The sequence below is a fragment of the Coloeus monedula genome (genome assembly GCF_965178545.1).
Source record: "Coloeus monedula genome assembly, chromosome: 7".
In the NCBI taxonomy this organism is placed as follows: Eukaryota; Metazoa; Chordata; class Aves; order Passeriformes; family Corvidae; genus Coloeus; species Coloeus monedula.
In genome coordinates, this window is record NC_138787.1 from 2824973 (window position 1) to 2840460 (window position 15488).

Here is a 15488-nt window from a genome sequence, read left to right on the forward strand (position 1 = left end):
ATTTGTTTGCTTTTCTCCCCTTGCAGCCCCGTTTTGCTTATCCTTTTACCTGGACCTGGTCAAGACCCCGACCGGAGCTTTGATTTGGTCTTTTTTAAAACCAATGGTGCTTGGGAAGATCCTTTTTACACCAGACACCCCAGAAACTCGAGCAATCATGGGAAAGGTATGGCTCTGTTCCAGGACATCAAGATACGCCCACTCCAAAGGGTTGTAATTTATCTAGCACAGGCTTGTTTCTCTGGGAAGCAGAGGGCTGCTTTCTCACTGTTTGGAGTATTAATCAAATTATCTTTTTCTACTTGCCTTGCTGGCTATATGAGTCATCTTTTGTCTTTGATTGAATCTTCCCTCCAGAAGCTGCTGTTGGTCTAATATTTCTAGGACAGTTGTTTAGGGCCTTCAGTTTATGAAGTTTCACCCCCATATTTTCAGCCAGTAGGAGAGATGTGTCTCCCAGGACAAATGCTGTAACCAGTGCTTGTTCACAAGCAGGCCAGTGGTAGAAGGAAAGCTGATACTCAACACATGCTCTAAATATCATATTTTTAAGTACTTGCATAAATTCAGTGTGTTAAGGGGCATTTTGCCAAACAGTGAGAGGATGCTAGGAAAAATCCTAAGGAAAACAAATTTGGTCTCAGCTGTTTTATTAATTTATTTATTGGTTAAAATCTGTAAGGTAATGAATAAATGAATCCTTATATGCTGTGGGCTTCTTTTGTAGTCAAATGCAACCCTGGAGCAGATGGCTGATTTAGCCCTGAAGTCCCAGGAGTGGCTGGACCAGTCTCCTGTCATCCTGAGTTCACTGACTAAGTTAAACCAGACAGTTCCAGTGATCAAGGTATGACTTCCTACCTTCCCTCTCTCTCTTGCCAGAAGGGAAGTGGGAGGATGGATTTGTTCACTGAAGTAAACTGGGGTTCCGGGGACATCTTAGGTCAGCTGGAGTAACCCTTCTCAGGATGTCCTGGACTTCACAGTTTCTGTGCCTGCCTGTTCCCATAACAGAAATGCTCCTGACTCACCTCTCCCTGCAAATTCTCTTTCTCAAATGAACTGTTTGTAACATGCTCCCTGACCCTGGCCATGCTGGGGCCTGCTGGAGGGCTAAGATGAGCAAGGAATGCTCTTCAGTTTGTAAATTAACTTTCTGCTTGATGGAGTGATCCAGCCAGCCAAGACCAGGCAAGAAATGACTTTTTCAGAAAATGAAACAGTATCTATAATAAGCATGTAGTTCTGGGTGCACACATAAGAGCTAGGAGATGTTTTGTACCTCAGTGAATGTAAATAAAATTTCTTTTTCCCCCTCCTAAGGAGCCTAGCCTTGCTTGGATACAGAAAGCAGTAGACTATAATGTTCCACACACTTGTTTCCCATTCTTTCCAGTAAAAATTGTCTCCTTTTCTTACAAAAACAAGATCCCTGAAACCCAAAAGCATTTGCAGGTAATTTTAGGGGCTGGGATTCATTCTAATTTCCATGGCACCAAGAGAAAATCTAGAGCGGAATATGCAAAAGTGAAATTAAATATTCTCTGCTGATTGCACTCATTGGTGGAATAATAAAATATTCAGCCAAACAAAAACCTGTGCTGATCTCCAAGTTAAGTTTTGGTTGCCTACCCATTGCGCACTGGCTGTGTTCAGGGGACTGAAAACAGACACAAGGGAAATTTACTTCTAGAATAACTAAAACTATCCATAATTTTCTTGACGGGACTCTAGTGCCTGGTGGAGGCTCAGTAGGCATCCTTTCTTGACTCAAGGAGCACTAACTTGGACTCAGAGAGCTCTCTGTGTCTCTCATTGCTGGCATTTCCCCATCCTGATACAGACTGAAGGGAATAGGAAGGGGTCTGTACAGCTGCTCAGTGAAGGCAGCTGCTCTGTTGTGTTTTAGAACTCACAGTGAGTGAGCTCAGGAGACTTCTGGTCAAACTGATGCTTTTTCTTTCTCTGCTTGTTGATAGAATGCCCTGCAGAACCCCTTTGTGCAGGTCTTTATCAAGCTGATGGTGGATCTGGATGCAGCTGAGCTCCTGAGTCAGATAAATGAACTGGGTAAGTGTGTCTGTATGTGCTGCCCTCTTCTTTATGTCTGGGAGCTCCAGAGTCACCCAGCTGCAGCCATCCCCTACTTCTGCTCTTCCCTGGCCCACGTTGGAGGCTCCAGGGCAAGGCAATCCCAGCTGTGATCCAGAGATCTTCCATGGAAAAGACTCTTAGGGAGCAAAGGGCTGGTGTGAAGAGCTGTTTCTCCTGGGTGTTGAGGGATAGAGGGATGGGAGGCTCTGCCGCGGTCTGTGGCCACTGGAGGACACTGTTTAGCCATAATTACGACTTCAAATGAGCTACCTGGGATTCTGCTGGGAAATGTGGAGAGCCCCCTTGCATCGCAGCAAGGTTCAGATGAAAAGTTCTCCAGAGCAGAAAAGCCAGGGATCAGATAAAGATACCCAGGCTGATGGAGCCAGAGGCATCAATGCAGGAGATGCTCTGCTGCAGTTCTCTGTTCTCTGGTTGGCTTGCAAGGCCCTTCAAGGTGACATTTGCTGCTGGGCACTGTGAGAATCACCAGCTAACAGTGGTGGTGGGTACATCCCTGTGAGTGCACAGTGTGGGGATCACAGTTCCTTCCTGCCTGGCCTTGCTGTCCCTACCTGCTTTTGCCATGAGTGGCCAGGCATGTCACCATAAATCTGGACTGTGCCAGCGAAGCCCAGCAGCAGCCAAGAGCGATTATGGTCTGTTGCAGTCATTTACATCCAGTTGGTGATGACCCCTGTGTTATTCATGAGCAGCAGCTCCTGCCTTAACTCCCCATAAAGCCACGGTGCCTGCAGCAGCTGTTCCATATTAGTTACCTTGCATTATGCAGCCACCTTTGAAAGCTGCCAGCAAACAGCAGCATCTTTATTAACTGCAGTATCAGGTTCAGTCCACACATCAGCACAGCACACACAGCTCCACCTTGATGTGCTTGGATAAAGCACGTCCTCCCCTGAGACACGGCAGCTCAGCAGGCACGTTGATTACATCCTAAACCAGAGGGTGTGGAAGGAATGGTGAGCACCGTGTGTGAGCCTAAAACCTCAGCAGGTGAGTGGGGACTTCTGATTTGGGACGGCTGTCACATCCCACTGCTGGCATCCTCCCAAAGGCAAACTCACGAGCATATTACAGGTGATTAACATAAAAACTGGGTCAACACCATGCCTTCATTGCACTGCTGAGTGCAGAAATGTATTTCACACTTCATGTTTAGTATGATGGCTTTTGGTTTGTTTTCTTTCCTCCTTTGCGGTGCCATCGTTAGTGTAAAGGAGTGGAAGGATGGGGTGGATTTTCTGCTGGGTGTAGTGATGCTGGTGGGTCTGTTTGTGGGGTTCTGCCCTAGATGATATCCGGCTGGAGTTGCAGAACAATGCCGACGTTGTCGATCAGCTGAGCACTTTGGCCACCCTGGCTGTGAATGTGTCCTCGTGCGTCTCCTTTAACCGCATTCAGGCAGTGCAGGACTTGGACGAAATGGAAGCGGTGGCTAAGGAGCTCTTCCTGAAGAACGAGCTGTTTGCAAGTATGTGAGAGTCTCAAATCCCCCTGTCAATTAAATTTAGCCTGATAGGGTGTGGGAATGCAGCAGAAAATATTTGGCTTTTCACCAGTGAGTGTTGTGGTCACAGCACCCACCACACAGCAGTCGATTTGGAGCCAGGGTGTGTGGGACCTGCACACTGAGATCTCCTTTTTATAACTCCTCTTCCCTTACACCTCCACTGTCTGTGGTCAGCTGGTGATTTCTCTTGCTTAAGTCTCAGTTTGAACAAAATCCCACTGCCCCAAGGTAATCTTTGTGCAGCCACTTTCTTTCAGGCTCCCACGGGAAAAGGTGCTTTAATCAAGAAAGGTATCACAGAATCATTCAGGTTGGAAAAGACCTTAAGATCCTCAAGTCCAAATATGAGACAATTCAATTTATTAGAAGGTCATAAAGCACTTGAGATATTTCAGCCAAGCACTGTACTGTTATACTGGGTCTTCTCAGTCACACTTTTCACATTTGTGGGATTGGATTGTGGGATCAGACTGCAGAGAGGGGTGGAGGGAGCAGGGAATAGGAACCTACATTTGTATCATTAATATATCCTAATATTTAAAGAAGGACCTCAATTAGGATTTACTCACAAGTCCTGTGACCTGTTTGGTTTTATACTTCATCATTGAAGGGTCAATAGAAACTTCTGCTTCTCTTAGAGCTTCAAACCCTGGTAATATTTGTCCTTTCCCATAGAGACAGTTTCCTTCCCTGTTTGTCCTCCATTCTATCATGTCTTTTATATATAGAATAATCAGGAAAAATGTTCTGGATAGAAAAATGTCTGTGAAGAAGCCTTGTAAAAATGAGGAGTTCCCCTGTATCTGTGTGTGCTGCTCCCACGCTGTCGACTCCAAAAGAAAGCCTTTTACCTTTCTTTTCCCAGGTATCATTTTCAAGCTGCCTTCAAGCCCTGGACACTCAGTTCATGGGGGCCTGTCCCTCCCTCCTGTGCTCAACTACACCATCCGAATGAGCAGCAGGATAACCCAAACCACCAACAGGATCCGGGAGCGCATCTGGACCGTGGGCCCGCACAATTCCACCTCCCAGAGCCAGATCTACAGCCGGGCCTTTATCTACATCCAGGACAGCATTGAGAGGGCCATTATTGAACTGCAGACTGGCAAGAAACCAGAGGAAATAGCTGTTCAGGTCCAGGCCATGCCTTACCCCTGCTACAACAAGGACATGTAAGTTTGGGTGGCTTTTGTCTTCATGCTTTGTGTCAGCTCATCTTGTCTGACTGGTGGAGTTCACCAGCTGTGCTGGTTTCCTTAATACCATGCTCACACAGCATAAAAATAATTTAATTCTGTTTGATCAGAGTTTTTTCCCAAGGGAAAAGAGGGAATTTTTGACTCTAAGATGGCCTGTTTAGTTTGCCTGATCTTTTGTTTTCAGTGCTCTGTTGATACCTGGATTGTGATGGTAACTGTAGGTTTTATAGCAGGTAGAACTCCCTGTCCCTGTTTTACTACACATGGAGGGATTGAGGGTTGGCAGGACTTGGGTTAAGTACGAGTCCTGGCTTGTTCTGCAGGTGTTCATATGCAGACAATGCAGCAGAACTTAGAAAATTGATTTATTGGGGAAAAAAAGGGTCCCTAGGTTTATGAGCTTTATGGTGGCCAAACTGAGTGGAAAACACACAGGGAAGGGATTTCAGTGTCCATCAGGGAGCACTGGAGGATGTTCTGCAAGAAGTATTGGTAGGTGTGGGGGTCACTCTGCCCTGACTGAGGGTCTCCGTTGGAGCAAAAGGACAGGCTGGACCTAGGAGCTTTTTCTACCCAAAAACCTCCATGCCAACTGCATGAGCCAAAAGATTATTTGAGAGCTATAAGATATCAACTTAGGAGCCATAGTGGACCTGTTAATCTCCTGTGTCAGCTGTCATTTAAGAGAGCTGGGGACCTATAACCTCTCCTCGGGGCAGCAGCATGTGAGGTGCTTGCCAGGACACAGGCAGGAAGCATCCAAACCCACTTCTGCAGCAAATTCCTGGATTATTGCTGAGAGAGAGTTTTGTACAGTGATTAACTGGCTGCTGCAGGCACTTACTCCAGTGCTGTCTGCTCTTTTTTGTTCTTGGGCTGCTGGGAAAACCACTTGCTTTTGGGTTTCCCTCCCCACCCTGGGTTCAGAGGGACACGTTTGCTCAATTATTAAAATACCTCAAGGCTTTGGATTTGTATCCAGCAGAAGTCATCACAAAATGCCTGCTTATTGGTTGTTATTGCACAGTTATCACCCTGTAGAGAAAAAGAGGGAATATAAATATATATATATATATATAACCACGCCAGCACACAAAAAGTGTTGGGATATGCTGAATTTTTAGGAGCCTGAAAGACCTTTTCCTGATTCTTTAAAAATAAGGCTTCATTTGCATGGAAGCATTTCCAGAAGCACTGGTTTATAGGAAGTTTTCAGCTTTACAGGTAAAAAAAAAATTAAAAACAAATACAATGTTAATTTCTCAGTGTTATTGTTAAATATTACTGTTACATTAAAGATTTGGCAGGAATAACACTGATTATGGGTTTTAAGCCAGGCTTAGAAATTAAGAAGGAAAGCACAAGCCCTGCAGATGCAATGAAGGGAATCTCCTGCTATAAAAACTTGTTTTCCATGGCAAAAGGAGAAATTTATTGTTGGCCATTGTTATTTTTTTTTTCTTCACACATTTGGCACTGGAAGAAGGTTTTAATTAAAGTGAGGAGCCAAGAAATGTGACCTGGATGTGCAGTACCTGTCCTGTGGGATGGTAGGACAGACAATCTGTAGGAAAACACCCATATCCAGACTCCAACACCAGGAATTATGGCCTGATAACAAAATTGGGCCATTCTATCTGTGAACAGAACTGGGAATTATGGCTGGTTGCTGTGATGTTTCCAAATGGAATGCAGCCCATCACAGAGCCAGGAGATGCCACTGCCAGTGGTGCTGCTGAGCGAGGAAATCCCTCTGCAACTTGAAAAAAGATTCTGAGCAGTCAGGAGTTTGATGAGTAGAAAATCCAATGCAATGGCAAAGGAGCCTTTTTTTGTAATTATTAATTTTACTCCACATTTTGAAATATAAGCATGTCTTTTCTTATGCCAGAGTATTGTTCTGAAAAATATATTCTTGTATAAAGCCTTAATCCCCAGAACATTTTGTATTCAGCTAAAGCCTGCTTTTGCCTTTTACAGGTTCTTAACCAGCGTGACATACTCTCTTCCATTTGCTCTGATGGCTGCCTGGGTGCTGTTTATAGCTGATTTTGTTAAAACACTTGTTCAGGAGAAAGATCTGAGGCTTTATGAGGTATGGGGAAACTTCCTGGGGCGTGCAGAATTATAAACAGATTTTCCTTATTAGTGGCTAGTGTGTCTGATGTTCAATATTAAATGGAGCAAAACAAGCATTAAGGAAAATATTCCAGATACCTTTTGTTTGACCTGCAGTGTGTGAATTCTGACATTGTAGCCAAGCTCAAAGCCATGGAAATGCAGGGTGTTTGCCCTTCAAGTGGAGGGAATATTGCTTTGCAGTGCTGAACACAGGAAACATGGGCACCTCACAAAATTACAGGGTTTCTGAAGATTTAAAGCTCTCTAAAAATTGACTTTGAGTCATACCTACTGGGGACAAAGACATGAAAAGTGACTTATTTCCTATCCTTGAAGTTATTATACTTAATATTTCAGAAGGTGCTACATATTACATCAGCTCCTCTGAAATGAAGTTCTTCATTCAGGTTGCCTGTTGGAAAAGAAATGACATTGAGACATTGGGAATTTATTAAATTAACTCAGGTTTTCAGTGTGATCACTGTCAACAGAGATGAACAGCAAAGAACTTTTGTCAAACTAAGCTTCAGCAAGCAACAAGAGCTTTGAGCAGATTTGTTTTTTATCCAACACCATGGAAACAAATACTGATTCATCAGAAATGTTTCCAAGAAAGGACACTCTGACCTGTGATGAGGTGGAAAATGAGTGAACCCCAGTGAATGTTCACTGGCAGCCCCTTACTCTAATTTAGGCAACCATTTTCACTGTCTCCAAGAACCACAGCATCAGTAATCTTTTTAGCTGTGTAATAATCCACAAGAAGACACCAGCACCTGTAATTTTTCTGGGTTTACCAATACAAATTTACAGTTTTATGCATGTATGGGGAATTAATCATCAGCTAATATAAATTAATATTTCTTCCTTGTAACCACAGTAATTTAGCTATTATTTGTTATCTTGGGCTTGTGTGAGAAAGGTCTGGTTCAAAGAAATTTGAGAGCTTTTGAGCTTAAGCCACTGGATCAATTATCATTATTTAAAGAAATAAGCAAAATGCTTTAGAAAAGTTACCAGTTTAAGGCCAGAAGCTGCTTTGCTTCCTTGCAGACCTTGCAGGTCCTGTCTGTGCTGTTCTTTTCCAACAGACTGCTTTGCAAACCTTGGGCATTCCTGAAATGGGAGTGTGTGGTTTGTCCCTGGATAGAATGAGTATGGTCTGGTTGCAGGCCCTGTCCAGAAGCTGGAAAAAGAAATCATTCAATAACAGCAGAAAGAGCTCTTCATTTCTCTCAAATGCCACCTGTGATTGTTTTCCTCCCCTTCCTCTCTGCAGTACATGAAGATGATGGGTGTCAACGCCAGCAGCCATTTCATCGCCTGGTTCATCGAGTGTGCCATCTTCCTGCTGATTACTGTCACCTTCCTCATTGTTGTTCTAAAGGTGGGGGAGATCCTTCCCAAAACAGACACAGCGCTCCTGTTCCTGTACCTGATGGACTACAGCCTGTCCATCATAGCCATGAGCTACTTCATCAGCGTTTTCTTCAACAACACCAACATTGCGGCCTTGGTGGGCAGCCTCGTGTACATCCTCACCTTCTTCCCCTTCATCGTGCTGCTCGTCATCGAGAACCACTTGAGCTTCTCTGTCAAGAGCCTCCTGGTGAGTTCTGTTTCTCCATATTTCCAGGCATTGTGTGGAGGCAGGGACTTCAGTACACTCCAGCTCTTACTGCATCTCCTGTCCTAAATATACGGGAATTTGGCACCTTTCTGAATTCCACCAGTGGATGTTGACAGGCATGGCGGGAGAGTTGGCCAGGGCCTGTTTGAGGGACACCTGGAATTAGCTGTGTCCTGTGACTGAAGGCACTACTTGTGGAATTTTAGTGAGTTCCCACCTACCAGCTGAATCACAGTAGTTCGAGCTATGTACTTTCCCCTTTGGAATTGCAAAGGAAAATGGGAAAATTCACCTACTGTGAAAAAACAGCCTGTCTCAGTAAGGGTTTTGGTAGCAGGGCTGGGTCTGCTTATTGCTGCCTCAGATCATCCTTTGGCTTCCTGCATCTCAAATTCCTACACATGGGAATAGATGTAAAGCCTTGTTTCTTACCAAGGGGCAGAGTAGGTAGGTGTTAGGTTCCAGAAGCCAGACTTGTTTTCTTTGAGTCACCAAATTCAGGAAATGACATCTATGAATGGAAATGCTAAAATAATTAACCACATGGCTCCGTGAGGTAATTCTCAAGCACTGTTGTATTTCAAAAGCCTGAAATAAAGCCCTGTATGAGGGAGGAAGATGCATCCTGGGTGTGGAAGCAAAAGAAAGTCAAGCTCTAAGGAGACATTTCAGCCTCTCACCAGGTAGCATTTCCCATCACAGGCCTGGTCCAGTGCTCCTTGACTGCTGGGAAAAAAACCAAACCAGACACTTATTTTTCTGGCTATTGGAATAAGCCAGTGATTGGTTGACTGACCTGACTTCTCTTTGAGACTAATTCGTATGTTCCTTGTTTTCAATTTTGTTTATTCCCCAGAGTCTGTTGTCTCCAACTGCCTTCAGTTATGCAAGTCAGTACATTGCTCGCTACGAGGCACAGGGCATAGGTGAGTTTATTGCAGACAAAGCCAGGCTTTGAGCTCTCCTGGGGTGACATTTCACTGGCTGAGATGGATTCTGATTGTATTTTTCAATTCCTCTCTTCAGGTCTGCAGTGGGACAACATGTACAAGTCCCCAATGATTGGAGACAACACTTCCTTTGGCTGGATGTGCTGGCTCATTCTGATAGACTCCTTCATTTACTTCATCCTGGGGTGGTACATAAGGAATGTTTTCCCAGGTAAGGATGCAAAGCATTGAGGGTGGTGTTGTAGCATCTTTTTTGGGAAACAATGGACACAGAGCTGGCTGATTCAGTGGCTCAGGCAGTGAGACAGTGCACACACTCTGTCCCAGACCAAAGGGAGCATGACTTTGTGGGTGTCTGAGCCTATTAATGGCACTGAGAGAGAGCAGTGCAAGGGAGAATTAGGGTTTTTCAGCCTATCACATGGCTAGGTAGATCTCCTGAAGAAGCTGAAGCCAAGGACACAGGAGGGTGTGATTGCAGTCTGGTGGGTGAGTGAGAGTGGAGCATGTTAGCCTGCATTTGTCAGCTGAGTGATTTCGAGCTGTGTTACTTACATCATTTGGTTTCAAAAAGTAATTCCTGCCTTGGGCAAGAGCCAGTACATTTGTCTTTTGCTTTTCTTCCTCACCTAATGAAGCAGTCCACGGGCATACAGAAATCTACCCAGTGGAAAATGTAAAGTTCTTCTGCCCTCCAGCTATGGAGTTACTCGGAATAACAAACTAGTGAGTGCTTCCTATTGTGCCAATCAGAAAACTCCCTACCAAGTCCTGGTAGTACATGAGCATATCAAGAGATCTCTGCAAAGTTAATTTTTGCTATTCTGAGTGCACCCCAGCAGTGACACTTCCTGAGGAACAGATACCTGAACGAAACTCCTGTTCCCGCAGGTAGATACGGCATGGCTGCTCCCTGGTACTTCCCACTGCTTCCATCTTACTGGATCGAATACAACAGCTACCTGCCCTTCTGGGATGAGAAACAGAGAGGCTTGCTCTTCTCCAAGCTGATGTTAAGGAAAGAAGTCACCCTCCCCAATAAGATATGTATGTGGATACTAGATGGGGTAGCAATAATAACTTATATTTTGGGTAAACAAAGCCAAATTTGTAAAGGGGCACCATACACAGAAAACACCATTGATCCTTACTTTGAAGCACAGAAAAAATGGAAAACTGGTATTCACATGAATGGAGATTTGGCTCTTTAAATTATATTTATTCTTCCTATTTGTTGTGGAGAGTCAGTTCTGATTTTCACATGCATATTCGTGTGTGTTGTAGTTGGGCAGCTACCTTCCATGCCTGTCTCTCTGTGTAGAAATACTTTTGTTTGGGCAAGCAGATACAGGTTTCCACTTGGCAAAGGGCACGTGTGCTTCTTTGCTTATCTCTTTAAATGTTTAGCCAGTATTGAGATCACACACAAAAGCTTGCTGGTTCCACCTAACTGAAAATAACTCAGTAGTTTTGCTGCATGTCCTCCAATTTTCTGTGCTTGTTTAGTATAAATAAAGGTAGGTGCTCTGAAACACCTAAATATGAGACCTTTTCAGAAGCGATTAATGCCTGTTGTCAGGAGTTATTAGAAGCTGCAGAAGTAAAAAGGAGAAATCCCAGAGAGCTCAAAATGATACAGATCCAGTGACATGTTCTTAACATTCCTAGCTGAAAGGCACCTGCCTTTGCTGTATTTTGGTTTTCTCTGGGATGAGAAAAGTAGCACAACACGTACTGCACTGCAGGAACTGTCCCTGACCCTTCTCTTTGGTGTCAAAGGTGCCCCCCACCCTCACGTGGAACCGGAGCCTACTGACCTCACCTTGGGAGTCTCCCTCCACGGCATAACAAAGGTTTATGGATCCAAAGCTGCAGTGGACAACCTCAGCCTCAACTTTTATGAAGGGAATATCACTTCCCTGCTGGGACACAATGGAGCTGGGAAAACTACAACCATGTGTGTATCCTTTAAAGCAGCTCTTTTTTATTGTGTGGGGTGTGATTGGGTGAGCAAGAGGGCAAGTGGGGCTGTGCAGCAGTGGGAGACCGTGGAAGGTGCTTCACTAGGCCAAATCCCTCATGTAAGTTTCATCTTGTTCAGGGGTGACTTCGGGAATTCTTTCATCTGTTAGAATTCTTTAGGTTCTAGAAAGTCCTTTTCTCCTTAGGAACATGCTTTTTAATCTGGTGCGATACCAACATACACAGCACAGCAACTGTTCAGGTGTTTTGTTCCATGGCCTGGGGTTAGGATGTTCTGGAAGCTGTGGGGAGCTCGTGCACACACCAAAGCTGAAGTGATACTAGCAAGAAAACTTAATAAAGATAGACTTCAGCTGTACAGACTCATGTGTTGGCTGGGCTGGAGTGGCAGGGGATTAATGCATTGGCCTTTCAGCCTTGCTGTTTATAAATTATTATTTGACTTGTTAGATAACAGCACTAACACAGACCTGTAGAACTTGATTTCTCCACTGATATATATGTGCATATCTCTGAGAGCAACATTAAGCTGATAAATAGAAGCCTCAGAAGAGCCAAAACCAGTAAGACAGATGTGTGCTTCACCTCAGCTTATTATCTATTCACCTCATATTCTGTTTGCAAAGTGTAGCAAAGGTGATATGCAGAAAAGTATAAAACCTTCTTGAAACTTAACACAGGCTTCAAATCCTGAGTAAGGTCACAAGTTACTGCTTTTTAATGATGGTTAAAAGTCCCAGGAGAGAGAAAAACTCGGTGAAGGTGGAGGGCGGTCTGAGATGCATCTTTTCCCTTGAGTCCCTGCAGGACAGCACCAAAAATGAGCTGTAATGTGCAAGTCATTATTCTGAGCAGAGGGAGTTTGACTCAGCTCTTGCTTGGTGGGTGATTATTTCCTTGAACTAGATGAAAGTGCTGCCCACTGTGAGGTGTCTCATCCAGAAGTCCTCTCCCATTTCTCATGAATAATGGCAGTGAAATCAGGTTTCCATGCTCTGCTGTGGTTAGTCAGATGAAGAGGTGGTTTTCAGTCTCAGCTGTGGTCACAATATGAGGCTGTCTGGGTGCTGCAGGCAAACCTCAAAGAATAAAGAGTAACTGCAGTATACGAATTCCCAGTAATTAAGCTGGAAGTCAAGGGCATTCCTGAGTATTGACGTGTGGGATATGCAGTGGTCTGACCTAGGGAGAGGGAGGCTGAAGAAGATAAAAGTACAGGTGAGGAGTAGCCAGGGTGAGCTTGGAGCTTGATCTTGCAATCCCACAGAGGGGTACAAGGATGTCCATGGATGTTAATTGGCCTCTGCTCTGCCAGAGCATGGCTGGGCAGCAGAACACACAGTGGCCAGTGGTGGCTGGCTGGAAGGAGTGGGAGGGTGACACAAGGAAACCTTGGAAGTGGTGACAGCTACAGGGCCACATGAAAAAAACTACCCATGGCTTTCTCCTTTTTCTAACTTCCCTTTGTGTTTATTTTTCCTTCAGATCCATTTTGACTGGGTTGTTCCCTACATCGTCAGGCACGATCTTTGTGTATGGCAAAGACATCAGGACTGACCAGGAGGTGATCAGGAAGAACATGGGGGTGTGCATGCAGCACAACGTGCTCTTCAACTACCTCACCACCAAGGAGCACCTGCTGCTCTATGGCTACATCAAAGTCCCTCACTGCAGCAAACACGAGCTCTACGAAGAAGTGAAGAGGTATAAAAACAGCAGCGTGGGAGAAGGGAGAGAGGGCTGTCAAAATTGTTGTCTGGTGGTGCCAGTGCCCCTGCAAAGCTCAAAATCATGGATTGGAGGACTTATTGCAGCTCCAGCTTAGGGTTCAAATGGTGCCTTGCTCTGACTAGAGGAATATATTGATACCTATGGCTGTGAGAAAACAATATCTCTTCTCCAGGGGGTTTACAAGCTGCTGTGGCAATTATTTGGAGATGAATTTATAGGCCTAAGGGTCTACTCCTTGTTGCTTTACAGTTTTCCTCGGAAAGAGATTTAATCAACCAGTCAGAAAGATGATGTTGGCTTTATTGGTTTTGCAGAAAAATGAAGCAGCCAGAACATCCCAGGGAGTTTGGATCTTGGTGTCTCAGTTGATGGGGTTGAGCCTTTAACCTTGACTTGTCAGATGAAAGCTTTGGAAACATCCTCAAAAATGTTTTAAATTAAAATCCCGACGACTGAGCTGCAGGGTGACTCTACAGTGTGACCACGCAGCAGAGCAGTCCATACTTGAGCAGTTTTTCATTTGCAGTTACAGTTTTTCTGGGTGTTTTCAGATTCCCTGCTTGGAAAAGATGCCTGAAGGACAACTTTTGGGAGTTGTTTTCCCTCTGTTTTCCAGGACTTTGAAGGAGACTGGGCTGTACAGCCATCGTCACAAGCTGGCTGGCACCCTCTCCGGGGGGATGAAGAGGAAGTTGTCCATAGCTATTGCTCTCCTGGGGGGATCCAGGGTGGTGATTCTGGATGAACCAACCACGGGGGTGGATCCATGCTCCCGGAGGAGTATTTGGGAAATTATCTCCAAGAATAAGAAAGGTACTGTGATGAGAGGAGATGTTGCCCAGAGGCAAAGGTGATTCGTGTCACTTTTGCAAAGATGGTACCAGTGGCTTTGAACTGTGGGTTTCGGAGGCCACAGAGAAAAAATTGTGGGAGCCTGGGATTTTGCAGGTCCAGAGGGTGCATCCTGGTTGGTTCCTGTAAATTCACAGTGCCATTTGAAAAATAACTTTACCATAGTACACAGCTGTTTACAATATTGTAAAATTCATCTCTCTTGTTGCCTTTCATCCAATTTCACTAATAATTACCAAAAAATGCAGTCGATTTTCACCTGATACTCTGTGTCCTCTCATTCAGCAAGGCTTTCACCTGTCTCACTGTTGAGATAAGGACAGATCTGACCAGAATGTGATAAAGAAAATTGTCATAAACATTCATTGTGTTGGTTTAACGATGTGGACTTACTTGCCATGGACTGACCCAGAACAAGGGGAAGCTCTGGAACCCCTGTAATTGTATTGATGATATCATTGTGTGGGGAAATAGAGGAAGAAGTTTTTGAGAAAGGAAAGAAAAGAACCCAAATCCTTCTAAAATCCAGTTTTGACATAAAACCACGTGTTCATTCTGTGGTGACTGTGTTTTCCAGGCAGAACCATCATTCTCTCCACACATCACCTGGACGAAGCAGAAGTTCTGAGCGACCGGATCGCCTTCCTAGAGCATGGAGGGCTCAAGTGTTGTGGCTCACCGTTCTACCTCAAGGAAACCTTTGGGGATGGCTACCACCTGACACTCACAAAAAAGAAGGTTTGTGTCTGAGCTGGTCCTAGAGCTCCTGGCAGCTCTGTCTCCGAGGGAGTCATCAAGGCTGGTTGAGGGATGTATTGGCAGGAGCTGAGTGACCTCCATGGCCTTCTGAAAACAGGAATGTCAGTGCTCTGCTTTGTGGAAAAAGAGCAAGGTTTCCTTGAAGGGTTAAGACAAGGCTGGATGCAGAGTGTGAACTCTGGAGTTCAGAGGAATAAAGCAGATGCAAGGAGCTCATCCATGGTGTCTGGCCTGAGGCAAAGTGTTCTGCTTGCAAGGAGTGGGGAACTCTGCCCTTGATAGCATTTATTGCAGTGCTGTTGGTACTCCCAGCACACAGATCCCATGAGAGATCAGCCTCTCTTCCAGAGTGCTGGCACTGGAGACACAGAAAATGAAAAAAGACCTATGAGCAAGCCCTGGTTTTTATGGGAAAAACAGTGAGTTTGTGCTGGCAGCCAAGTTCAGCTCTCTGGTGGCCAGGCTTTTTCTCTGTTGTACTACAAACTTCAAGCTAGGGCAAAATGGTTGATTCAGCCCAACCTGGTGAGGTTTTGGATGGACCAAGATGGGACAGTGTCACATGTCCCTTTTTCAAGGGCCAGAAACACAGTTTCACCTGCTTTTGATGTTTACACTGACATGTTGGATAGCTGGAC

General features: G+C 44.8%; 1 protein-coding gene across 1 annotated transcript in view; it reads left to right on the top strand.

The window, feature by feature from the left end:
- Positions 1-15488, top strand: part of ABCA12 (ATP binding cassette subfamily A member 12) — a gene marked incomplete at its 5' end in the record, with an annotated part of 78518 nt that overhangs the window by 37724 nt on the left and 25306 nt on the right. Inside the window, 14 exons of the mRNA XM_082284953.1 lie at positions 27-166; positions 728-847; positions 1980-2070; positions 3407-3586; positions 4491-4797; positions 6805-6919; positions 8225-8554; positions 9432-9501; positions 9602-9736; positions 10417-10572; positions 11305-11482; positions 12994-13212; positions 13856-14052; positions 14669-14829. Of these exons, the coding sequence (XP_082141079.1) occupies positions 27-166; positions 728-847; positions 1980-2070; positions 3407-3586; positions 4491-4797; positions 6805-6919; positions 8225-8554; positions 9432-9501; positions 9602-9736; positions 10417-10572; positions 11305-11482; positions 12994-13212; positions 13856-14052; positions 14669-14829 (2399 nt within the window). The remainder of the gene's footprint in view (positions 1-26; positions 167-727; positions 848-1979; positions 2071-3406; positions 3587-4490; positions 4798-6804; positions 6920-8224; positions 8555-9431; positions 9502-9601; positions 9737-10416; positions 10573-11304; positions 11483-12993; positions 13213-13855; positions 14053-14668; positions 14830-15488) is intronic.